Source organism: Cydia amplana, chromosome 2 (genome assembly GCF_948474715.1).
Source record: "Cydia amplana chromosome 2, ilCydAmpl1.1, whole genome shotgun sequence".
NCBI lineage: Eukaryota > Metazoa > Arthropoda > Insecta > Lepidoptera > Tortricidae > Cydia > Cydia amplana.
The window spans coordinates 22,769,053-22,796,264 of NC_086070.1; the positions used below are offsets into that span (position 1 = coordinate 22,769,053).

The 27,212-nt window shown below is 36.8% G+C and overlaps 1 protein-coding gene, 1 long non-coding RNA gene and 1 other non-coding gene across 4 annotated transcripts; 2 read left to right on the forward strand and 1 right to left on the reverse strand.

Moving 5' to 3' along the window:
- The first annotated feature begins 1,306 nt into the window (after positions 1 to 1,306).
- LOC134662219 (uncharacterized) lies at positions 1,307 to 1,650 on the forward strand. The gene is made up of 2 exons (XR_010098033.1): positions 1,307 to 1,401; positions 1,444 to 1,650. It is a non-coding gene; the product is annotated as an uncharacterized LOC134662219 (long non-coding RNA).
- A 3,951-nt stretch (positions 1,651 to 5,601) lies between these two features.
- On the reverse strand, positions 5,602 to 10,321 carry LOC134662220 (uridine and thymidine phosphorylase-like). 2 transcript variants are annotated; one of them, XM_063518486.1, is made up of 7 exons: positions 10,191 to 10,321; positions 9,381 to 9,501; positions 7,929 to 8,084; positions 6,864 to 7,049; positions 6,201 to 6,336; positions 5,855 to 6,048; positions 5,602 to 5,722 (listed from the first exon to the last, which is right to left on the reverse strand). In XM_063518486.1, the coding sequence occupies exons 1-7, from the start codon at positions 10,289 to 10,291 to the stop codon at positions 5,609 to 5,611; spliced, it is 1,008 nt and encodes a 335-aa protein (XP_063374556.1). In that variant the 5' UTR covers positions 10,292 to 10,321; the 3' UTR covers positions 5,602 to 5,608. The 2 variants fall into 2 exon arrangements, with proteins under 2 accessions (XP_063374556.1, XP_063374557.1); XM_063518487.1 differs by lacking the exons at positions 9,381 to 9,501; positions 10,191 to 10,321 and adding an exon at positions 9,278 to 9,336.
- Positions 10,322 to 22,162: 11,841 nt separating this feature from the next.
- Positions 22,163 to 22,266, forward strand: LOC134662253 (U6 spliceosomal RNA). The gene has a single exon (XR_010098055.1). It is a non-coding gene; the product is annotated as a U6 spliceosomal RNA (small nuclear RNA).
- The last annotated feature ends 4,946 nt before the right edge of the window (positions 22,267 to 27,212 follow it).

The window sequence follows — 27,212 nt, forward strand, 5'->3', positions numbered from 1 at the left end:
TATAATAAAAATAATTTTGTAAATTGGCAGCAATGCACTTAGTACTCATCTGTCAGAGATGACAATTAAAATTAGGTTGGCAACAATGTATTTCATACAATATTTTTTAAGTGGTGATTACACGAAGTATCGTAAAAGTATCAAAAGGATACTGCGTGTATGCACAAATACTTTTTTGGGGAATAGACTAAAGACTTGTCTTGACAACTATAACATAGGAGTTTAACGGTGTGTGTACGACCTTTTAAATGACAAATAAAGGTACGGGAGTAGAAAAAAATTAAAACAAATATACTAAATGTAAATATTTTCAAAATTGCTTTATTAGAATTAGATATGAGGATATTAGGTATAATTTGAGTTATATTTAACAAAAATAGTAGTTTATGTGACTGCTACATAATGAGAGGCATCAAAATACGAGTGTGGGTTTAAGAAACGAACGTTAGTGAGATCTACATACCGTAGGTAGAAGTCCACTAGATGACATGAAAAATATTTGTTAAATTTACAATTTTATTTCAAAGTAAGTGTTTGCTCGTAGAAAAAGTATTGTATGCAACGTTGTTTAACTAAGTCAAAAAATACTCGTGGCGTCTTTATTAACAATGTTCGGCTTCGCCTCAAATTGTTACTCACGCCACTCGCCTTTTTTGACCCCTCTTAAACAACGGTTGCATAAAATACTATTTATTATAATTGAAAAAAAAATGACTCAAATGTAATGATGTGATATATTTTTGGAATAGGCTCAGAAAGCCCTTTCGTTTAATACTACACACGATAGGTTTCTAAACATTTTTTTTTTAAATTTCATACAAAAAAAAGATGACGTCATAACTCCTCTCGTTTTTTTTTATTTGTTGGTGCTTCGGGTCAAATTGTTTCAAATGTCCTAAAGATCAATCGTACCGATTTTCATACCTTTAACACCATTTGCAGCGTTTTTTGGCGAACCGCTATCGCTATAACAACAGCAAGAGCAGAACACGTGTGAAGGGATCCATGTCTGATTAAACAACTGGTAGTCGAATTTTATTCTTTACTATGCAGCGTGGCATCGCACGCGGCGCCGCACGCCGCTTGGCGGCACCGCGCGCGGCGAAACTCACCGCTTTGCGGCACCGCGCGCGGCGAAACGCACCGCTTTGCGGCACCGCGCGCGACGCCGCGCACCGCTTTGCGGCGCCGCAGCGCGGCACCGCAGAATTTTGCGTTGCGGCGGGCGTCGCCGCAGATTTCTGCGGTGCCGCGCCGCGCGGCGGCGGCGGCGCCGCACCGCTGACATGTGGCCGGGCCCTAAGATTTTCACACAAAAATAGAAAAAAAAAACAATAAATTTTGGGGGTTCCCCATACTTAGAACTGAAACTCAAAAAATTTTTTTTCATCAAACACATACGTGTGGAGTATCTATGGATAGGTCTTCAAAAATGATATTGAGGTATCTAATATAATTTTTTTCTAAACTGAATAGTTTGCGCGAGAGACACTTCCAAAGTGGTAAAATGTGTGTCCCCCTCCCTGTAACTTCTAAAATAAGAGAATGATAAAACTAAAAAAAATATATGATGTACATTACCATGCAAACTTCCACCGAAAATTGGTTTGAACGAGATCTAGTAAGTAGTTTTTTTTAATACGTCATAAATCCCCTAAATACGGAACCCTTCATGGGCGAGTCCGACTCGCACTTGGCCGCTTTTTGAAATTACTTTATATCTCTTAGTACAAAAAGCAAGATGCCTAATTTGTAAAACGGGTAGGTACTTTTGGTTTATTATCTTCAATTTTATGAAAGGAATAAACATTATCTTTGATATTTCCAGAGTATTGGCGATTTTTGCGGACCTCTAAATTTTGGGACAACTATCCCAATCATGGGATAGTTGCATAATCCATGTAGATCCATGTAAATTACGTTTAGGATAGATGCCCCGTCGAGAAAGAGGATATTTATCCCGCAAAGACTTTGATCGCAACTAGCCGTCCCATGCAATTGCGCAGAGACATGCAACACGGTCAACTTAGTTGTAGTTTGTAGTTGCAGAGTCTCTCGATAGATAAATAAAATAGCATGTGTTTCATTCGCGAAACTAGAGTAATTGCAATCAAGGCTACTATACCCCCGGGGCATCTATCCCAGTTTTATCCTATAGCTTTTTTTTTCACAATTCATAACTCCCGCGGGATCAATATAGGCCTCTGTCCTTCAGTACACCTGCATGAAATAAGATTTTAAGTATTCAGAATTCCGGATTTCCAAGATTTTTGATCCCTGGACCAACCCTGGACTTTAGGAAAATTTCGGATGTTCGGTTTTCCAAAACCTGAAAAGTGGAGATAAACCTTCGTGCAGTAATATCCCGAACCTCAAAACAGAAAAAAAGCAAAAGTCAGCATTATTTGGTCAGCATTAAACTGACGTGTTTTTTATATAAATGCCGTCAAAATTATTCTCAATTACAAATAGAAATAAAATTAGTGTTGTGAATTTACTTCTGTCTGCTTTAGCACGTAAATTACATATTGAATTATGTAAGTATTAATGAATCGTCTTTGTATTATTATTGTAAATACTAGATTATTTCTCTATATAATGGTAACCGTTAGGGAAGTAAATACCAAATATTTAGTAGGTAAATAGGTAATTAAGTATATGCCATTCAAATATTTAACCAAATTTCTGCAGGGGCTGCCACGTCGGATGCTGGCCGGGCGCCGGTATCAAATCAGGCCACGCGCGCGACAGCGCCAGCCCTAACTACCCATACCTGTGCTACTCGTGCTACTCATACTCACCGTGCATACCCCGCTGCTACAACTTCTAGTCATTGTGCCCCAATCCGTGCCCCTGTCTGTCAACCAGATTAAGAGCGTGACGGCGGGACCCTTAATTCTTTATGCCACTCGTATATTTATAATATTACTTTTAGTATTTCGTGGCCCTATCAGTGTAATGTTGCTTATTCTCATGACCAACTGAAATATAAACTAAACTGGAAAGAAACCCAACTTTGTCTACGTGGTTTACAAGTGCGGCGTAGTTTAATCTTGTCTAGTGATATCAAAGAAATGTTATTTGCAATACTAATTTTGTAATAAAGTGATTGGACTGAACGTTAAAGTTTTTCATTGATTGAAAACCATCATCCATCTTTAGGCCGAGCTGCTCCAACTTAATTTTATAGGGTCTGATCGGAAAGAGACTCTTCTCTTTCCGATCAGACTCTATAAAATTAATAAATAAAAAAACTCAATAAAAACTCTATAAAATTATTAATATATGCATGATGAATCATATTCATCATGCATATATTCCACGTCTCTTTTCGAACAGACTAGATGATTTAGGTAACTATGGTAAAAACTCTTTAGTTAAAAGACTTTAATTTTTTATACTTAAGTGTACTTAAGTTAAGAACTTTCAACATTGACAACTTGACTCGAGTTCAAAAAAACAAATTCATTAGAAGAAGAACCATTTTGATATAAATGCCACTAAAAATATTTCAAGGTGCTTTTTAGATTAAAATTAATTTTGTGAACTCTGTGCGACATTACTGTGTACCAGTGATAATCATGCCTCTGTATACGTCACAGTAAGTGTTATTTAGGGTTTTTATTTTGTCTGAGAAGTGCTGACCTGCAGTGAGTATGGCCTCACATTTGCTCTCACAATAAGCTACGTCAGTCGACTGAGAGCTTTCAAACGACTCTCTCATTAGTCATTAATGTACAGCGAGCTGCAAAATTGCACGGCCACTGAATGGAACCGTCGCTTTGGTATTATTCAACCATTTTAAGCTACTAAATGTTGTCTTTCGATTATACCCCACTGGTACATATCTGACGTGATGGCCTTAACGAGCTCACACCATTCCTCTAGATTCCCAGCAGCGCTCCTAGCGTCACTATATCTGAACGGTTTCGACCTGTTTTATTTTTTACTGCTTGTCGGCTGCCAATAGAGAGTGCATGAGATGTTTTGTTACCTACCTTGTTGCATAGTGTCACCTACAAATGATTCCTATTTCAATTACAGGCCTATGTACGTATGCCCGGGCTACTGGCGCAGTGCAGGGATTAAGTCCGGCTACGCGCTGCACCCCGCCACTGGAGTGGACTTTCCTTATCCCACGGGCATGGGTTGGTAGTCCCCATACCACGGGGTAAGTCCGACAAGCTATCTTTTGTCCGCGTGCCCCTAAGCGAGCACAGGGGCAAAACTACAAGTAGCCTGTGGATGGGTGTTGTAATGTAAGGTGTTTTATGCGTCAAGTCTTTGCAATATTGATTTTAATGTAATAAAGTAATTGAAATGCAGATTTTATTTGATTTTTAGATTATACGTCCAGTCGTAACCTCCGAAACAGAACGGTCGTCGGTCAACAGAAGGGAGTTTATGTATATATATATCATTCTGTTTGTGGTATCGTAACGCAGCGTTTAAATCTATTTAATTTTACAGCCTTATTTTTTTTAAATTAGTTCATCAATTAGAAGAATAAAATTAATATGTATTTGGGGACGGTGTTATCAAACAGATCAACAATAGATGAACCTAACTAAGCGAAGTCCGAGGAATCTTTAGAGTTATTTTTGATTCCATCAATCGAGTAATTTTGCATTCACGCTCAAGCCAAAAATAATCACATTTACGAATCAAATATAGTTATTTAAACGGGCCAGTCAGTCAGTAATTCGTTCTATAAATAAAACGGCTCGTTAAAGGGAACATCCTAAACAAACGTCACCAATCGACTCGGGATGTAGAATAAATAATCGGGATACATTCGAGCGAAAAGGTACCCAATCAATTATCTACACGTCGCCCGCTTTAGGTCTGATGTGAAGGGTAAACACAAAATTACAGATGTCCCAACTCTAAGTTACTGAAAATGTAGGTACAAAAAGTTGGCATGGTTCAAGGAAACTTCTGGGAAATTATTTTAAACAGGAGTTAAAGAGTTTCTTTATATTCAAAAGGAGCTTTTTATTAAATTGTGACAGATTTTGATATTATCTTATGTGAAAAGTTATGCAAGTTTTGAAAGTTTCCGTCCCTGGTGGCTGGTCAATGTGTATGTTCTGTCCACCATGTTGCATTTGTTTAACCTCTTGTCTATGTATGATGGATCCTGACATAATTTGAAGTCATCTTTTTGAGTATTTTTTCTCGAGTATTATTTTTTTCTGGTCTATACAGCACAACCGAGGTTTGAATCCACGGCTTTTGTTTTGTGCTAATAGACTTGAGCGTTCACTTGTAATGAGCGACGAATCAATTAACGAATTTTCTGAATATCTACAAATACCTAGTCGATGTTCGAGTGAATGCTCAAGTCTATGAGCACCTTTATGGAAATGTCCTCACGTCCCTGAACTATACGTGTTCCATGAATTTGAATTCCCAACCTACTGTTGTTTCAACGTGTGCGATGGTAAACAATGTATCTAATATAAGCACAGCCTTCTGGCCATTCTTTCACCAAGCCAAGCCAATCCCACGATTCCCACGCCAGACCCTCTAGCATGACTTGGGTTCTCACACGCGTTCTTGCAGCAGTTGGCGATGAAACTCCCCACCAGAGCTATAGGATTGGGGGTTATTGGCTGCCATGGAGCAATGCCCGGCGTTTGCAGTAGTTGGCGATGAAACTCCCCACCAGAGCTATGGGACGGTTCTGCCACTCCAGCATTGTGGCTTTGCTTGACGTCACCTGTACAATGAAGATACAAGTCTGACAAAGGAAATAAACTAATCCTCATATTGATTATCACGCCATCTATAAGCAAATTAAAAAAACTTTACGCGGTTGATATCAGCGCCATCTCTCATCAAAGCTACGGACCTGGTCGCCCTGCAGTCTGTCCAGAAGGGTGACACATACGTCAGCTGCTCGCACTCCTGCCTCCCTGGTATACGCGGCGAAGGCTGTGGCCTCCATCTCTATGTTCTTCACGCCTAGCTCTGAGAGAGTGCGTAGGAAGGACATTTTGTCCGCCTCTGTGTGGTCACAGAATGGTCCATCAATGCGAGCTTGGCCTAGAAAATAAGGTATTGATTTAATTTAAAAGATTACAGTCTCATTTCAGCCATATAAATCATGATTACGCCAACTCTTTGACCAACTCTAAGGGCGAGCAGTGTGTGCTTGCACATCCTAAATCTGTGTCTCTTAATTCTGTGTTTCTCACCTCGATAGAAATCATCTGCAGCCATAGTGCCTCCGATATAAGTGGTGTAACCCTCGTGTGTGGCCACTGACTGCACCTCCCTGTACAGACGCTCATCAAAGAACGAGGGCAGTTTGCGCACCTTGCCAAGCACAGGCTGAAATAAAGAGTTTAAATCAACTTCATAAGGTGCGTCCACTGCATCCAAAATCCAGATCAAGTGAAACGCCTCGCCGCTAGCGCACATAACGCGTTGTTGTTGTTTTCGCGATTTGTATAGCGTGCTACGTAATAATGTTTCTACTCCTACACTGGCACTCATATTTAACATTGTGTAATAGGGACACCGTAATCCTATACCACTATTAATTCAGTTTGCCTTTTAATGATACCTAAATCGTTATATTTGCCGAGATTCTATACTTATTCTGCAATGGTTACCGTTCGAAACTGATCATAATTAGTCCCTAAAGCCACTGAGTCCCATCAAGGTTCATGCTCTTCAGACACCCAGCCCACTCCTGAAGTAAAATCCGACATAATTTCTACGAGAACTCCATCACTAGTTCCTAGGTCTCCACCACTAGTTCCTAGAACTCCACCACTAGTTCCTATCCAGGACCAGGAACAGTGTTTGTGAACTCGACTGAAAAACACAGGGTAAACAATACACATTACACTCACAATATTGTAACTTTTTTCCAAGGTCCCATTCAGGCCCCACGACGACACAACCACCGACCCTGGGGGCACACCGAGACCCCCACTGGTCCCTATTCTGAAGAACACTGGGTCCTTTGCGCACGCGTAGTGGAGCAGCTTGAAAATCTCCTGGAGGAGGATGCTCATGGAGGGTATTCCGATGCCGTGCTGGAAAAGGATAACAATATTTATGTGATGGTGGCCATGAAAGGGTTATCAATCGTAACAGAGTCCATGAATGAAATATCCAGGGTTGTGTGATTGGAATTTGATGTCAAAAGTTGCATATGGTATTGGTACAGTCAGCTGCAGAGAGAGGTGACCTCCCCCCCCCCTCCCCTGCAAACAAACTTCTATCCAGGGGGGTCACCTCTGTCTGCAGCTGACTGTACATTCTTACTTTGTATGATGATATTGATGATAGATTAATCGCCAGTGTCAAATCTAAATTTTCGATCTTGGAAGGACTTGAATGGAAGCTCTCCAGAGTTAGTTAAATATGTAATTGAATAACCATTTGGACATCCGCACAACGTATGATGTGAAATATTATGTGCTTCATAGAAACTTACGCTGACAGACACTATATTTATATATGGCGTAGTACCGCCTACCGGTACGCATGCTTGGCCCGATTCAGCCCGGTCCTCCTGCTTTCCTGTGTCTAGGGTTTGAAATTATCCGTATCTGGATCCAGATGCGCGGATCTTCATTCTTCCCATGCCTGTGCAAACCCTACCTGTGTCCGTAAAACAGCTTGCCTCACATGCACCGTGAACTTCGGTACCTATCTATAAAGTCTATTTTTTTATTCGGTAGACTAAAATGACATTTCATAATATGAACATAAAATAAAATTTCATAATAATAAATGTCATTTTAGTCCACCGAATAAAAAAAATAGACTTTACGTCACCCTAGGCCCGTGGCCAAGGCAAGACGTAAAACTTTAGACAAACCACGGGCGGTAATTCGTAAAGCCCCAGATCGCAGATCTGGAGCATTCACGAATTCACCTCCCTAGGTATGTAATGTACTATTACTTACGCTGACAGAGATGACAGGCCCCACTTTATACATGGCGTACCGGTGCGCGTGTTTGGTCAGGTTTTCCATCTTGCCTGTGTCAGGCAGACCCAGCGCCTGTCTTACGTGGAGAGCGAACTCGCGCATGCGGTATTTGGTGCCGCCCATACAGACGAACTGAAAAATATTATGATGATTAAGGGTAGGTACTAGTTGTTGGGAAATAATGGCGTACTACTTCTACGACTTTAAACCTAAGTATGGTAAAGTCAACGCATTCCAAAATTATCCACAAAATTAGATACCTAATACGGAGATACCTAATTTTAACCGCCAGCAATTTTTGATCGAGCGTGCTCTATTGCCCACAGGAGAGAAAACTAGTGTGTTCGCGCGAACTGTACATTTTTCTCTCCTGTGGGCAATAGTTAACAGCTTGTGGGCATGTAAGTAATGATTTTATCATAGTTCTCTAAATAAAAGGAGAACCTTTTCACGTGGATAAGGATTAAATAAGAAAATTAACCTTTATAGCCCTTAACTCTTGTGTATGTCTACAGGAAAGACGTGAACACAGTATTATTTTTGACCCTTACGAATAACGCTGTTAAAATGCACCACAGCCCTACCTTGTTTTAAGCTCCATTTACCTTATTTAAATTTCAAATGAACTTATAAGTGAATGATCAAGTAACTCGCCTTGAAACCTAGACCATCTAGAATAATTTAGTTTTATCCATGTAGCGATGTAAGGTATTTCCAAATACCTACCAACGGTTATGTAGCATAATTTCTAAAATCAAAAATCCTAAGTATGAAATTCCTAAAGACAGAACATCGAAAAACAAATTGTCTAATGTACGAAATTCCTAAAGATGAACGTCCTATGGTTAATTTAACCTATGTTTTAAATATCTAAAGTACAATACTGCTAGTGCACGAAAATACTAACGACCTTTTTTCCTACGTCTAGTTGACCTAAGTTTAAAATGGATAAATTGCGAAATTTCTAACGACATGTGTCCTACTCGTACGTTTAGCTGACCTAAGTTTAAAAAGTCTACCGTACGAAACTGATAATTTTATTTAATATCACGACTTTTGGTGGTACATGAAATGTCAAAAGTGACGTTTCTTCAAAAAAACGTCACATTTGACACTTGTATGGATGGGATATGTCAGTGTCAAACAAGTGACAAAAGTGACGTTTCTTCGTTTTGTTTGAAGAAACGTCACTTTTGACACTGACATATCTGATCCATATCGTTTCTATATCTAATATTTGACGTATCTTTAAAGTTCGAATAAGACTGTAAATCAATAGGTAGGTCACACTCCAGGTTTAGTGCTGTATACAGCTGTTTACTAACCTTGACGTCTCCGAACATGTCGGACACGTCGGCGCTAGTGTCCAGGCCTAGGTGGTATGACGTCACACTCCAGGTGTAGTGCTGTATACAGCTGTATACTAACCTTGACGTCTCCGAACATGGCGGACACGTCGGCGCTAGTGTCCAGGCCCAGGTGGTAGATGAAGTCACGCTCCAGGTGTCGCAGGTGCGGATTGCGCAAACGCAGTGTCCCGTCAGGGTTCCTATTACGTTACGTTATTAAAGTGAAGTTCAGTAGAAATTGCAAAAATGTAAACAAAGTATCACAGATTTTGTTAGCATCTGACGTTTCACGATCTTCAGCTGACTTTACCTAAATATTTTAAATTGCAATGAAGTCTCGCAAAAACTTGAAAATAAATCCACCGATTTTTAGTAACATTTTGTAATTTTCAGTGGGTACAAAAATGCAAGCAAAATACATAGGCAAGTATTAAGTGGTTGCACCAATTTCTATTAATTTTGGTAGTAGTTCTACAGTCACAAAAAAAATTAAAAAGCCTATTTCCTTTATTGATATAAGATCAATTAATATATTTTTCTATTAAAAATATGCACTTATACACTTTAATAAAAAACATATAATAGGTATCTACATAGAGTCGTACGGATATGATGGTCGTTCTTGTCTACGTGACAGCGTGATAAAACGGTGTCCGTCACTTTCTTTCCCACGGTGTTAAACAGTGACAGTTATTTTATCACGTGGATAAAGATGGATAAAGCTATCCATAATAGGCTGGCTGTACGGATATGATGGTCGTTCTTGTCTACGTGACAGCGTGATAAAACGGTGTCCGTCACTTTCTTTCCCACGGTGTTAAACAGTGACAGTTATTTTATCACGTGGATAAAGATGGATAAAGCTATCCATAATAGGCTGGCTGCTTACTTCGGACATGGATATCCAATCTTGCGCTCATCCCACATAGCACTACAGTTGTAGTAGTGCTCTTTGGAATTTTCCAAGAGATGGTCACAATTGCACAGCATTTTTAACACAACACTTTATTTTTATTTTGACTTTTTACGGTCTTTGATCACAGTGGTTATGGGAGTTAGAACAGGCAATCCAAGTGGGGTTTTAATTCTTTGTTGTTTTTTATAAGCAATATTTCTTTTATGTTCTGATTATACAGAACAGAACTTCTCTAGTCAACAGTCGCAGTAGGACTAATACAATACAAACGTTTGTTTATATTATATAAACGTGATCTTTGATTCAAACAATAGGGTTGCCTATGATAATATTATTGTAAGTTAATCGACTTTGAGGATACATCGACAGATAATGCATTTAGATATTCATTTATGATGTAATTACCTAATTAATATAATCTATTAACTTATCAGTGCACCTAGTTCCTAATATAGTTTTACACCGCATTTCACGCAAGCATAATAGTCACAAAATCAGTATAAATACATTAACTTACATAAATCCACAGCCAAATATTTGCGAGTGAAATTAGTTTTAAAAAGTTATGTTTTGAAACCCCTATTAATATTTTCATTTGCCCTCCGAGAGGTCATTGTGTCAATATCAGAAGTGTTATCAAGACCTATTATCATGTGTCGGTATCGATGAGGAGTTATCGGCAAAGAATAAAGTTATATATGAAATATACAGTTATCACTTCATCCTACTCTCATTCTGAGATAACGTAGTGTAGTGTGCACGCACACTCTCTCACATGTACCCTATATATACCCTAGCATAAGTATCATAGAGCAGAATAAACCTATACTCCAGAGATAGTGTTTGTCTTTACGTCCCACACCACATGGCGATCCTGCCAGTGCGGCCTTGCGCTGCACTGGCGGCGCGCCGCGCCAGCCAGAGGACGAACAACAAGAAAACGAAGAATACAAATTAAATCAACAATATTTACAAGGACATTACATTTGATTTCAATCATATTGACAGTTATAGATACTGCACAGTGTGGACAGTTTTGAAAGTTAAACTAGTGCATAAATTAAAGTGTTATAACAACTTAAAAAAAAAAAAAACCTATCGGACTATTGGAACAGTTGATAAGTAGTGATCCGAACTTATAGTGATTTAACGGAACTCTGTTACAAAATTAACGGGAAAAAAAAAGTTCGACTAAGTAAATAGACAGTAATAAAAACAGTGGAAAAAATAAAGTGCGTATGAATATTTCTCGGGCAGTGAAGTAAACAAAATAATTTAAAGAAAAATAAGGTGTGACTGTAAACGAGACATAAATAAGAATTACCTTAATAAAAATTAAAAATAAAATTGAGACTTGTAATTTTTGTGATGTTGGTTGCTGCTGGGCGTTGCTCGTGTCGGTGGATAAGGGCGTGGTCTGCAGCTACGGGTGCCCTAAACCAAGGCACGAGATCCAGCGTATCACAGTGGTAGTAAAAAAGTGAAAAACAGACATAATTGAAGTGACTTCTATTTTTAAAGTTTTTAATCGTACATTTTTAAGGCATTCATTAACTAATTATTTTATAAGTGTATGAACTATTGATAACATTTCATTTATGATAATGCCGCTAGATGACGAAACACAATATGGATAAAAGGGCGGTCATTATATAACGATTAACGAGAATAATAATTAATTTTCAGTCTTAAGTGTATTTTGGTGCTAATTTTTTTTTCCTATAATTATTATTTTTCCTTGCCTCAATTTGCTTTCCGGTGATCATTCATATTTTTTTCAAATTTGCTTAAGTATTATCAGTACATGAATGACACAATTACTTCATCCTTCTCGAATACCTATAGCCCACATGACGGCGGCGCGTGTACTCCATATATGGAATGGCACGTGAAGTCTGTCATTTCATCTCAAATTTCATAGTCTTCCTGCAGTGTTTTAGATCTTTTGAATTCAATGTAATGTATTAAAACAAATCATACTTGATAAAACTTAACATAATAATATTTTTGTAATAACAAATGCAAAATATAACGCGATACCGCCTTTTAACCATATATCATATTATTATTATACTAGATTAGTGATGGTTTATTAATTAAGGATTATTTTGATTTTAAGACAATTTTTTTTGTAATTTAATGTGTTTGGAGTTGACATATAATATGGACTTGACGGATTTAAGATCAAAGTGAAATGAAATAATGACAATATTGATAAATGACGATAAATGAATCGGGTGGTAAAAAAAAGTATTAAAAAAACAGGATTGTGATCGTTTATGAAAAGTTTTATTAGTTGGTAGGTATGCTTAGGATTGTTTTAAAGCTGGAATTTTATGGGTTGTGGTTTAGAAATGTTTGAGATTGGAAGTTTATGTAAAGAAATAGGATGGAATAGTTTTGAGAGGTATAGTTTGATATGTGTAGAAGGAATTGGTTTTTATTTAAGTAGTGCTTGGGAAGGCTGATATATATAAGTTTTTCAAAGAACGATTAGCCTGATCAACTAAGAGTTGTTGAAATTCTTACATGTTGAAGCTTTCATGGTGTTGCGTTATACGGTTGGTTTTTGAATGTTTTGTGTATGAGAGGGAAATATGAAGTAAAATATATATAAATAGAACATGCCTATCGCATCTTCGGTGGCCCGAGAGGCGGCCTTGAGCGATACGGTATAGCGAGGGTACGCCAGGATACAAGGCAGGCACGGAATCCTTGGCGTCTGACCATGATTCGATCGAGCATCAATCGTGGAGACTCCTTGGACACATGGAAGGTTTTATGTATGGACGTGTTAAAAGAACTGCCTGAGTGTATAAATAATGAAATAATAGGTGTGCGCGCGTAATAAATAAATTCCTTGTATCCTGAGCAAATAAATAAATAAATGTGTATTAAGGTCGGCCGGCCATAAAATAAATGCGTTGTGTACCCTTGCCGCAAGTGATGCACACAGGATGCACACTTTGAGTTAAAATAATATAATAAATAAAGTGAAATTTAACAATAATGACGTCTTAAAAACGGAATAATTAAGAAACTACTTGCAAGTATGTAACAACAATTATGGATTTGAGAATATGATGTATTGATGTATTAAAATATGATAAATACCGAATGTAAAGTAAAGGTACCTACCTAGGATTGACTAATTAGACACATGTGTCCTAAATGGACAAGAACTGTTTTTTATAATAGTGATAATGTTTGAATAATGTGATTTCTTTTTTATTTTGTGTTTTTTTTTTATAAATCTTTGGGTTTTTATTTTTCTTATGACTAGTATATAACTGTGTAATGTACCTACTTTGTAATTTCGTTTCGTCATCAAAGCGTGCTGAAATTGTGTTTATTATCTTTGTTTTTTTTTTTTTTTTGCAATTGTCATATGTTAATTATATTTTTTATTTTTATTTTATTGGTATTCAGGACAACAACAGCCGTAAATATATCTGCTTTGTTTTACGACTAAGGTTTTTCTTTTTGCAATTTTTTTTCCAATCTAACTTTAAACGATAAAAGGTTATATTGATATTTCTTAGATTTTGATTTAATATTTTTTTTGTTATAAATTTTAAAACTGTGTAACTGTGTTCTATTTACTCTTATTAACACTTACTAAATATATGAACAAAAAAAAAGATTATTATATATTTAAACTTATAATCTTTTTTTTCTTTGGAAGGGAGGTGTAGTGTGCACGCACACTCTCTCACATGTACCCTATATATACCCTAGCATAAGTATCATAGAGCAGAATAAACCTATACTCCAGAGATAGTGTTTGTCTTTACGTCCCACACCACAGTAGCTTAAGGACAAGCAATTTATTTGTAATTATATACTTATCTTCTCTATCTCAAGCATTAGTGTCATTAGTGAATAGGTAGGTAGGTACCTACCTATTATTCAGTCAGCAGCAGAAATTACTAAGCGGGCCAGGTGTTCAAAATGATCTCGACGCGACTATATTGTTAAGATAATAAGAGTGTGTCAAGCATGTGTCAAGGTAATATTCAACACCTCGCCTGCTTAGCAACGTCTGTTGCTGACTGTACAATGTTATTTGATCTCAAGTTAGCTAACCATACCTTTGCCTGCGGCTTTGTCCGCGTACAGCCGGTAATCACCCATAAATCCGAAGAAAGGAATTGATCGTGGTCGTGGAAGGATATAGCGTGAAGACGGCTCATTTAACGGTAGATGCTTGCAAGGAAATAAATGGCGTCAAAGTTTTGAACAGCGGAGTGTTAGGCAAAGTGTAGTATAATATATGTGTTATGGCTCCTCTACACGATGGGCCAACGCCGGCCACTCGCAAGGGACGCATTTATGCGTTAGAGGGAGCAAATGATATTGCTATCTCAGTCTACCGCATGGCTGCGTCCCTTGGAGTGGCCGGCGTTGGCCCATCGTGTAGAGGAGCCATGAGGTCAAAAAAAAATGTGTAATAGTTCCTACACTGTTCTTGGGTTTGCCAATAGAGAGTGCATGAGATGTTTTGTTACCTACATTAGTGCATAATGTGTACTATACCCTACAAATGATTCCTATTTCAATTACAGGCCTATGTACGTATGCCCGGGCTACTGGCGCAGCGCAGGGATTAAGTCCGGCTACGCGCTGCCCCCGCCACTGGATTAGACTTTGCTTATCCCACGGGCATGGGTTGGTAGCTCCACCTGTCCCCATACCACGGGATAAGTCCGACAAGCTGTCTTTTTGCCCGCGTGACCCCTAAACGAGCACAGGGTAAAACTACAAGTAGCCTGTGGATGGGTGTTGTAACGTGTTTTATGCGTCAAGCGTTTGCAATATTGATTGTAATAATAATAATTATTGGGATCGATCTATCATCACTGACAGGACTATTGTAGCCAATAAGCCTGACATTGTGATAATAGATCGAGCGCAACGCCGGGCCGTGCTCGTTGACATCACCATCCCCCATGATGAGAATCTCGTGAAAGCCGAGAAGGACAAGTCCAGTAAGTACCTAGACTTGGCTCACGAGATAACCGCCATGTAGGATGTTGATTTGACAATCATTGTCCCGATAGTTCTATCAGCGAACGGTCTAATAGCGAAGAGTCTCGACCAACATCTTGAGAGACTCTCGCTAGGTGGTTGGATCAAGGGTCAGATGCAGAAGGCGGTAATCTTGGACACGGCACGGATAGTCCGCCGGTTCCTCTCTCTGCAGCCCTGACCACCGGCAGCTTGGGCCTTGCCCCGCTGCTGGCGGCACCCTAGGTTAGGTTTTTTCTATAAACCTAACCTTGGTCTAACTCTATAGTTAGACCAAGAAAAGTCTGCAGCGATTTTGATAGCCCACGCAGTGCAAGTGTCATTTTAAACGTCAAACTTCTATGAATTTATGACGTGTAAATAACACTTGCACTGCGTGGGCTATCAAAATCGCTGCAGACTTTTCTCGGTTTGACTCTGATATGTTTATAAGTATTTTGTATTTTTTTTGTATTTTATTTTTATATCCATATTATAAAATAACCTAACTTAGAGAACATAAATAAATAAAGAGAAAATAATAATAATAATAATTGGATAGTCCGCCGGTTCCTCTCTCTGCAGCCCTGACCACCGGCAGCTTGGGCCTTGCCCCGCTGCTGGCGGCACCCTAGGTTAGGTTTTTTATAATATGTTTATAAGTATTTTGTATTGTTTTTGTAAATGTTTTTGTATTTTATTTTTATATCCATGTTATAAAATAACCTAACTTAGAGAAGATAAATAAATAAAGAGAATAATAATAATAATTTTCTTTATTCAGACAATATACAGTCCACATTTGTTACTCAGCTACTTATAACTAGGTTAATAAAATTGTACTTACATACTACACTAAAAACACACTTTTATACAGGTAATTATTTTTACTTGTTTTTAACCCTTTACCGCATACGAAGCCAATATGCGGCGGATATAATATTCAACTCTATTGACAGCTATTAAAGTTCAAAATTACTGAATTAGTTTTACTTGCAGTACGGGGTTAATTTAAATAAAACATCCCCAGAATGGCCAGCCCATGGCTCACGAGATAACCGCCATGTAGGATGTTGATTTGACAATCATTGTCCCGATAGTTCTATCAGCGAACGGTCTAATAGCGAAGAGTCTCGACCAACATCTTGAGAGACTCTCGCTAGGTGGTTGGATCAAGGGTCAGATGCAGAAGGCGGTAATCTTGGACACGGCACGGATAGTCCGCCGGTTCCTCTCTCTGCAGCCCTGACCACCGGCAGCTTGGGCCTTGCCCCGCTGCTGGCGGCACCCTAGGTTAGGTTTTTTCTATAAACCTAACCTTGGTCTAACTCTATAGTTAGACCAAGAAAAGTCTGCAGCGATTTTGATAGCCCACGCAGTGCAAGTGTCATTTTAAACGTCAAACTTCTATGAATTTATGACGTGTAAATAACACTTGCACTGCGTGGGCTATCAAAATCGCTGCAGACTTTTCTCGGTTTGACTCTGATATGTTTATAAGTATTTTGTATTTTTTTTGTATTTTATTTTTATATCCATATTATAAAATAACCTAACTTAGAGAACATAAATAAATAAAGAGAAAATAATAATAATAATAATTGGATAGTCCGCCGGTTCCTCTCTCTGCAGCCCTGACCACCGGCAGCTTGGGCCTTGCCCCGCTGCTGGCGGCACCCTAGGTTAGGTTTTTTATAATATGTTTATAAGTATTTTGTATTGTTTTTGTAAATGTTTTTGTATTTTATTTTTATATCCATGTTATAAAATAACCTAACTTAGAGAAGATAAATAAATAAAGAGAATAATAATAATAATTTTCTTTATTCAGACAATATACAGTCCACATTTGTTACTCAGCTACTTATAACTAGGTTAATAAAATTGTACTTACATACTACACTAAAAACACACTTTTATACAGGTAATTATTTTTACTTGTTTTTAACCCTTTACCGCATACGAAGCCAATATGCGGCGGATATAATATTCAACTCTATTGACAGCTATTAAAGTTCAAAATTACTGAATTAGTTTTACTTGCAGTACGGGGTTAATTTAAATAAAACATCCCCAGAATGGGGTAACATAAAATTTTTAGAAATCAGTTCATCAATCAGAAGAATAACATTAATAGTATTGGGAGACAGTCTTACCTACCAAACAGATCAACCTAGCACCAAAAATCTTTTATTTTAGAGGTATTTTAGATTCCATCAATCGAGTAATTTTGCATTCATGAATGTAATAGGAAAAATAAATAAATAAATAGAATAATAGATGAGTAGTCTACAAAATTTTAGCACTTTGTTATTTATTCAATTATATGCACTAAAGTTTATTTTGCCTTTTTTTCGTTAGTGGCTAAGTCTAAATATTGTATCTGTGTTGTGTAGATGTTAAGTACGGAGCTAATTTAATTTGTTTTAATTGGTAACCTGGTCTGGGCTGAAAAACAGCGCTGCAGTGTCACTCATGCTGAGTTGATGCTGGCAGCATTATGCTGACGCCCAAACCATTTGTCACAGCAAATGTTTAGTTATTAAGTTACAATAGTTTGGTTAAGTTTTTAGATAATAGGTATACCTAATGTTTATAGGTTAAGTAACTTCTTTTTTTTTATATTGTGTGTCATGTATTCGCTGTTGTGTTGTGACAATAAATACATCTTCTTCTTCTTCTTCTTAACGTGCACGCTCAAGCCAAAAATAATCACATTTACGAATCAAATATATAACAAATTCGTTCTATAAATAACATCCTAAAGTTTAGGACCTAAACAAACGTCACCAATCAACTCGGGATGTAGCTGGGATGTAGAATAAATAATCGGGATACATTCGAGCGAAAAGGTACCCAATCAATTATCTACACGTCGCCCGCTTTAGGTCTGATGTGAAAGGTAAACACAAAATTACAGATGTCCCAACTCCAAGTTACTGAAAATGTAGGTACAAAAAGTTGGCATGGTTCAAGGAAACTTCTGGGAAATTATTTTAAACAGGAGTTAAAGATTTTCTTTATATTCAAAAGTAGCTTTTTATTAAATTGTGACAGATTTGGATATTATCTTATGTGAAAAGTTATGCAAGTTGTGAAAGTTTCCGTCTCTGGTGGCTGGTCAGTGTGTATGTTCTGTCCACCCTGTTGCATTTGTTTACCTCTTGTCTATGTATGATAAGGATCCTGACATTCCTGACATAATTATAAGTCATTTTTTTGCATTTTTCTCGAGATAAGTATATTATTTTCTGCTCTATACAGCACAACCGAGGTTTGAATCTACGGCTTTTGTTTTGTGCTAATCACAGACTTGTCATTTTCGCGCTCGCGCTTGAGTGCTAATAGACTTGAGCGTTCGCTTGTAATGAGCGACGAATCAATTCACGAATTTTCTGAAAATCTACGAATACCTAGTCGATGTTCGAGTGAATGCTCAAGTCTATCAGAACCTTTATGGAAATGCCCTCACGTCCCTGAACTAGTCGTGTTTCATGAATTTGAAGTCCCAACCTAACTGTTGTTTCAACGTGTGCGATGGTAAACAATAAGTATCTAATATAAGTACAGCCTTAAACGAATAACGCATAGACAGATAGTCCCCATACGGCTGACCTGTCAAAAGTGAAGCCGAAACTTGGCCGGAACTCGATCGATGTGTGCGTGCGAGGCTCGTGTTTTACGCTCAGCAACACACACTATATTGTATTGCCAGAATATAGATATTTCTCTCAAAGTGGGGAATTTTAACTACATCCTTAACACTTGGTTATTAATAATTTGTATGTATTTGATTTTGTAGCAAAAGCTTTTTATGTTCCTTTTAAGGATTTTTTGCATTTCTGTACTTTGTGAAATAAGTTTTCAATAAAAAAACGGATACATTTTGACTATTTTTTATTTAAAATCTGCATAAAATACTAAAAATAATACATACATTGAAATAAAATAATGAAATACTTAAAAATATATAATTTTTATGCAATTATACAAGGAATTTCAATTAAGCGTATTTATTTTAGAATGTAAACGTCATGTCTCATTTTGAGGAAAAAATAGTTATTTGTACAACAAGAGATCAAAGTTTGATATTTCTTCGAGTGCTTATTTTGAGTCCCGTGCAAGCGAAAGATTCTATAGTAGATTCACGAGCGTAGCGAGTGAATCTAATTTAGAATCTTGAGCGTAGTAAGGGACTCAAAAGCGCACGAGATGTAAATAACTTTGATCTCGTGTAGTTCACAAAACTTTTCACCTCAACAGTGAGAACATATTAGACAACCCGAAAGATGTAATCGTTCTTCATGACTTACCTATTCACTCATGTTCTCTTATGATATACTAACAATTAAGTTTAATCGCCACAATCAAACGCAAAAACAAAACGTAGTAAATTTCAGTTAAATAGGAAATATATGAAAACAACGACCATGCAACGACCATCAATTGATTGACACTTCATGCGACAACTTTTTTTTGTAAAAAAAAATCATTGTAAGATACGGTCCGAATTGCGGATACTTACTATTTGTAAACTATAGTAGAGATTCTTAAAAGTATAATTATTTATTTTACGTGATATTCTGTGTATTTTTTGAGTTCATTATTTTAATCTGACAATAAATTACGTAAAATATAGTGTTTTTGTCAAATCTTAAACTTTATTTTCATTAATTAATTATTAAGAATTCATACTCGTATATGTTTTGGAACGATGCGTTCTGACGTTATTCGGGGGTCTATTATAAACCGTCAGTATACCGTTGAATGTCGTTTGAACTTTTTTTGTCTCTTTCTTTTTGCTAACGACGTGAAAGGGACAGAGATAATAAAATCCAAGTATTTCGAACTTGTATTAGACCCCGCATGTTGAAATGACATTTGAATATTAAGGTCACTTGAATGTCATTTTGTCTCACTCAGTGAGCAAAATGCGATTTTGCTCACTGTTTTTAAGTAGCAAACTACCCTTGTTCGAGCTGCTGAGGTGAAAAATCACTAGCAGCAGTTGGCAATGAAACTTCCCACCAGAGCTACAGGATTGGGGGTTATTGGCTGGCATGGAGCAAAGCGCGGCGTTTGCAGTAGTTGGCGATGAAACCTCCCACCAGAGCTATAGGACGGTCCTGCCACTCCAGTATTGTGGCTTTGCTTATCGTCACCTGTAAAATGAGGTCAATTGAGGCAAGATTAACAAAGGAAATAAACTAATTCTAATTTAGGATAATCAATATTTGTCGCATGTGGTTATCTTTACAAAGTTGATATTAACCTCTTGTCTATGTATGACCTTATCATATCATTAATCCAGACCGAATTATTTTGTCTTATTTTTGAATTTTTTACGAGAACGATTTTTTCTGTTCTATCATAGATAAATATAGTAAGACAAGAGTGCTCACTCCATACATCAGTTCAGACTATTAATTTCAGTGTCTACGTCTAGCATCGAGTAGCGGAACTATCAGTACTGCTACTTGACAATAGATGTAGCACCGACCGGAAAGTCTTATGCTGTTGAGATTCCGATGCCGTGCTGGAAAAGGATAGCAATATGATGGTGGTCTTGAAAGGGTTATCAATCGTAACAGAGTCCATGAATTAAATATCCAGTGTAGGTACATTTTTACTTTGTATGACGACAGTTCAATTGCCAATGTTAAATTTAAATTTACGATCTTGGAAGGACTAGGATGGAAGCTCTCCAGAGTTAATCATTAATCATTAATCATTTATTCATTTGCAAGAATGTAGTACACAAAACAAGTTCTTACAATATAAAAATGTCCAATACATTCTGCTTAACAAAGCATGCAAAGAAGGTTTGCTTAAACTAAACTTATCTAAATTTATCTAAATCACAAATATTTTAAAGTAAGGAGATACAAAATTATGTCAATTATCAGAATTCCAGAAACAAGAAAAAATAAAGTAAGTATTGCAAAATAAAGTCATTAGGTAAAATTTAAAATTTAAATCACATATAATATAAGTAATAGGAATATTCATTCAATAATTAAATGGCATTATAATTAAAATATTCATTTAGGCTGTAGAAACAATTTTGTTGAAGCCATTTTGTCACTTTTTTCTTAAATATAATTATGTGTTAGGTCAAAAAAAATAATGTGTAATAGTTCCTACACAGTTTTTGGGTTTGATGTTAGAGACAAACCAAAGAAAGTCTGCAGCGCAATAATTTGACATCGAATTAAACAACTGTACCGATATTCGGAACCTAAAGTAATATATTGAGAGTGGCAACACTGTAGTTAGTCGTATTGTCCTTTTCTAGCATATACGTCCATCTCTCTCCCACACCCCCACCACTTCAGGCAGTTGCGTTTGACAATTTTGACACTTAGAAATAAACGCAAATTACCTCATTGGCTTGCTGTTTTTCCATCTGGAAGGTCGTGAAGCTAAACTGCTGGTGAGTTTTTGAATTTGTACCCCAGTTTAGCTGACTATATTGAAAAACAGTTTCTAACGGCTTTTGCCGTTCGAAATAAATATTTAAATTTAGTTGTCCGTTAAACTATCTAGCAAATAAAAATGATCCGGAATAGTGATGTGCAAGTGTTTTCAAAGGCTGCCTGCGCGCACCGTCGCTATGCCAATGAAAATACTAAAATCACATGGTAGAAAACACATCGAGCTGGTAAAGCGTGCACGTGTCACCATTATAATTTAATTTTATTAAGTCTCTTCCGAGTCTTCTTAGTTTAAATCTTTGTGTGTGTATAATAACGGTTGAAATTATATAATACTTAAATGGTGATGTGTGGAGGAATATTGCAAAATTAATTTTTTGGTAATAAACTTGCTGATAAATAACGTGTACCCGAATAGGAGTCGACGATATTTCCGCTCTAAGGGACACAAGGTAACGAACAAACCTACATCGCAAACATTGCATTTATTTTTGTGGAAAGTGAGTACTTCGGCAGTACATAAACTTAAATCTGACTAGACATAGAGAGAGATTAGCATGGCTCTGCGCAAGAATGACATGCGAATTCGTGAAGTATTTCACTCTGTATCTATCAACTTATATCTCTCCAACTAGATCTTTGATTTATGTAGGTAGGTACCTACTTAAATATATAACTTAGCAGGTACTTACAGCTTTAAAGGTTAAGGAAAAGAACTCTTGCATGTAGGTGCTATATGTGCTTGTGTTATTTTGAATTTGAATAACTTGATTATTAATTCTATACGTAACTACATACAAGAGGGTCAATTCTTAAGCCTACTTACCTACCTACATAAATAGTACACTTAAATTAAACGTTTCAAATAAAATCGGAAGCCTGTGACATGGAAGGGCATTAACGATACGGGAATCTTTAGATTGATTCATTGACGAAGACGCATGGTTTGGTTCATATTGTCAAATTATATTAGTTAACTGTAGAGTTAAAGTTTAGTTTTGGCAAATCTGTACGTCACCGTGAATGACACTTTCTAAAAGTGCCTGTTAAAGCCTGCGTAAAGCCTTTCACCTTGTCGAGCAAGGAACCCGCAACTTAGGGAATATTACCCATAAACTCAGGGTATTTGATTTGAATGATACTTATTCTTAAACTTACGTTTGTTATGGTTCCACCTGCTAAGGTGCGCCTAAGAGAATCTTTTATTCGTTCACAAACTAACGTCAAGTTATTTGTGATGAAACCAATATATTATGTACCTATCTAAACCTGCGCAAGGCTGCCATGTTTACACCTGCGTAAGGTGTGCCAAAAGAATCTTTGATTCGTTCACAAACTAACGTCAAGTTATTTGTGATGAAACCAATATATTATGTACCTATCTAAACCTGCGCAAGGCTGCCATGTTTACACCTGCGTAAGGTGTGCCAAAAGAATCTTTGATTCGTTCACAAACTGACGTCAAGTTATTGATGATGATATTATAACCTATGTAAGCCTGCGCAAGGCACGTCAGACATATTCACAGAAATATAAATGATATGGTCATAACACAGGCGTGCGAGTAGACCACAATCACAAAAATATTACAAAGATTAAGTTGTAAATATCTCTTTTTAGAGAAAGTAAAAATGGTTTAAAATAATGTTTTGGCTAAAAATCAGTCGAAATAGGCAAGGCTTCGTTATTAGAGTTTTCATTTTTGTTTACCAATCTATTTCAAGGGTCCCGAACACCCTATTGGCTAAACCCGAAATTGGGCTAATTAACTGTGGTAAAAGTGAAAACTGCTTTCCATTTACATAACATTTCTAAAATTATAATAGGTAAAATAAAAACCTAAGATTCCAGGCCTATCTCGACTCATTTTTATTTTAAAGATGAAAAAATCTTTGCACCCTAATATAAAATTGTGGTCTGGAGACGCTAAGCCTCGTAACTTGGGTGGCATAGATAATACTAAGAGATTTAGTCACCTAATTTCGACTATAAGCCCAGGCAGAATATTGATAATTAGAATAAGGAGTGGTCAATCCTCCAAGGTCCATACAATCTGTGGACTCTAATTAAATCAGGCTCGGTAAGCTCACGACACGACAGAGCTTACGATTCCATTCTGAAATAAGCTATGTTTACAATATATATTACCCATGGTGTGAAACAAACAGCCTGCTCAAGGTGTACAAAGGGTCCGTTTAACGGCCCTATAAACATCTACAAACCTTTGAAGTCTAGGCCTGCTACAATATGACAGACTAGAAATAAATACATATGATCCCAATGTAAGAGCAGCTCACAGTTGCATAAATTACATTTGGCTGGAGAGCACTTGTCTTTCAGTTAACATGTTTACGAGTACCTACCTATGTACACGACATGACCAAGGTTACCTACCTTTTTACATAATTATTATATCCCTGACTGCCATGGTATATTAGGAAAATTATCATGTGCTGGCGGTGCTGCACAAGCATGTTTGAAATAAAATATACAAAACTGGCCTAACGGGCGTTTATGAATTATGTATTTTACACCCTTGTGTCTGTATTGTGACCCTGGAAGTTTTAAACCACCTGTATCATAAGTGCTCCTATGCACGGATTAAGTTTATAATAAACTACCCATGCCCTAACCTCAAGGGCAAGTGCTTCTATGCACGGACCAGATACTGTTATCACTTATTTCACTTATCATGACTTGTCATAGTTTGATACTACACGTTTAATAAATTTAAGACCGTGGAATGTACCCACTACAAAAGGTTTTTAAAAATAGTGACTGAATGGTTTGCACGAACGGTTCTAGCACAGTTTCTGGGCGGTCACGTCTAGGGCATGACCCTCTAGTTCTCAATTTATACAAAATTATAGCATTGTGATACTGTTCGCTTTGCACAATAAAATAGGGGAACAGGAGCACGCCTTGCGAAAAGGCGAAGCTATTTTGAAACGCAAACCTTTCAAAAATAGATTGAAATATATAAATAATTATGTTTTTGGTGTGGAACATGTAATTGTACACCCAAACAAATGCAATCATTTATTATATGTTAGCAAAACTCTGCCAAAGTGTTAGTCTGTCTCTACAGTGTAACCTGAAGGCATGAATGCACATGAATCTCTTGAAACATGGTGGATTAACTAATTTACACCCCGTCTGTGTCTTGCTCCTACCAAATCCACAAGTTGAGGACCTCAACCTATCTAGGCACCCTTCTTGCTCGAGACCTGAAAAAATAATCTCATGCAGTCAAGTGTCGGAAAACCAGGTCCACACTCTTAGCACTACCGTGAATATATCTAAGAAGTCTGTATACTGCCTTCCAGGAGGCGGGATGTTAATAGACTAGCCTATATAGTAGGCCAGAGATATAGTATACAAAAGCACACTGGCCCAAATCCAGTAATATTATATGCACTTCAGAATACAAAATAATTGACTATTCTGCGTATATTTGATATCAAAAAGTTACAATTACCTACCCTTAGGTCATAAGGAGGATAAATATACATAAATATCAAATATATTCGACAAAGTGTTGACCCTAGCATTGGATAAAATAGGTTCCTCTTAAACGGCATCTGCGCTGTTGGCTTTGGGCCCACGGGTGCCCGGCAAAAGGTCGGGGACCCCATGGTTCCGCACAGTTATTGCAAATAATGTAAAATCACAAAATAAACACAAATTTTCATTTTGGTTAAAAACAAATATGCGATGAGCTAAGGTTTCGAATTAAGTACCTTATTCTTAATCTGGAAAGAGAAGACTGAATATTCAGAATTAAGCTATGTCTATGAATGGTTTACATAAATTAAGCCACTTTAGCGTTCAGAAACAATCAAGTTTATGTCTACTAGTAGGCACCAGATAAGGTAAACTACTCATACTGCATATATAGACAATAATGAGTACAATTAAGGTCACTTGATAATAGCTAAACATGAATATAAGCAGAATGAGCTGCACCTATACAAATATCATTGATAAAGCTCTGTGGCAATTCTACATTTACCATTTGAACGCCAAGAGCACCAAAAAGCGTCGTAACTAGTGCCCACATGAGTATTATGATATGGCTTAAGCTCTCAAAGTAACCTTCACAATTTTAAGTAAGGTTTGTTTAGGTCCATTAGCTCGCGTTCGCGTTAGTAAAGCGTACAAACGATTAAATGAATTTTATAGCTATAACCAAATAAATAGCTCACACTGGCTCACAGTCATTAAAAGAATTCAGTAAAATCATTAAAAGTATTCCCTATGACATTTTATTAAGTACCTACCCAATATTAACTTTGTGGGTAGTGATAGTGATATAACGAATATTTAAAATATTCGTCTACTTAATCCTGAGGGATTCTGGAAATAAGAAAGGTCTTGTCCTTGTTATATCCTGCAACTGCTTACCTTACTAGATAATTATTATCAAATTTGTCAATAATTGGGAGTTATAAATAAAAACTACTCGAGTACTTTATGATTTTTATCTTTTCATATTTTAATTACATCACTCCATATCACAGATGTTGTATGCTCCCTGAAGAGTAGACTGACTTATCTTCTTTTACATAGTCTCACATACATATAATTAAGTACTATAGCACCCTTGTGGTGACTCACTTATTTTCGTTGAAAATTTATAAGTACCTACATTAAATACGTATATAAAATGGAAAGTTAGTATCATAATATAATGGCATATAAAATTGTATGCTTTACTAAATACCTCTCTCCTCACATGTATTAAAATAAAGGGTGTACTACATAATTAATTAATTAATTAAACACTCCTAATATAATAATATTACATATACATAATATGTAAGTACATGTATAATCACATTGGCTTGGCGTCTTCCCACCACCAGGCGATAACAAACACGTCTCAATATATTACTTTAGGTTCCGAATATCGGTACAGTTGTTTAATGACAGCGTTTTACACAAAAATAAAACGCTAATTAAATAACTTACCATATTCGGAACCTAAAGTTTTAATCCTGCCTGGTGTAAATATGTATAATTTTGAGACAATGAGGTAATTTGCGTTTATTTCTAAGTGTCAAAATTGTCAAACGCAACTGCCTGAAGTGGTGGGGGTGTGGGAGAGAGATGGACGTATATGCTAGAAAAGGACAATACGACTAACTACAGTGTTGCCACTCTCAATATATTACTTTAGGTTCCGAATATGGTAAGTTATTTAATTAGCGTTTTATTTTTGTGTAAAACGCTGTCATTAAAAAACTACATATGGCAATGTTTTTTAAGCAGTCAGTAAACGTCATGCACTATGGTATGTGTTTGTCAAAATCGTTTAAATATTCATTGTGTTTTGTGATGAACGGAATAAACATGGTGAAACCTTACAAAACCGGCGTGCGGGAGTTACTTTTCCGCATGACGAATAATTTTACACTTGTAAAAAGTCAGCACGAGGCGATTCAAGCTGAAAAACGACAATGTTTACAAAATTTGGAGTTGATGACGGGTACGTGGAATGAAACATCTTAATACTTCACCATATGTACCTACTTAGATAATATAATATTGGTTT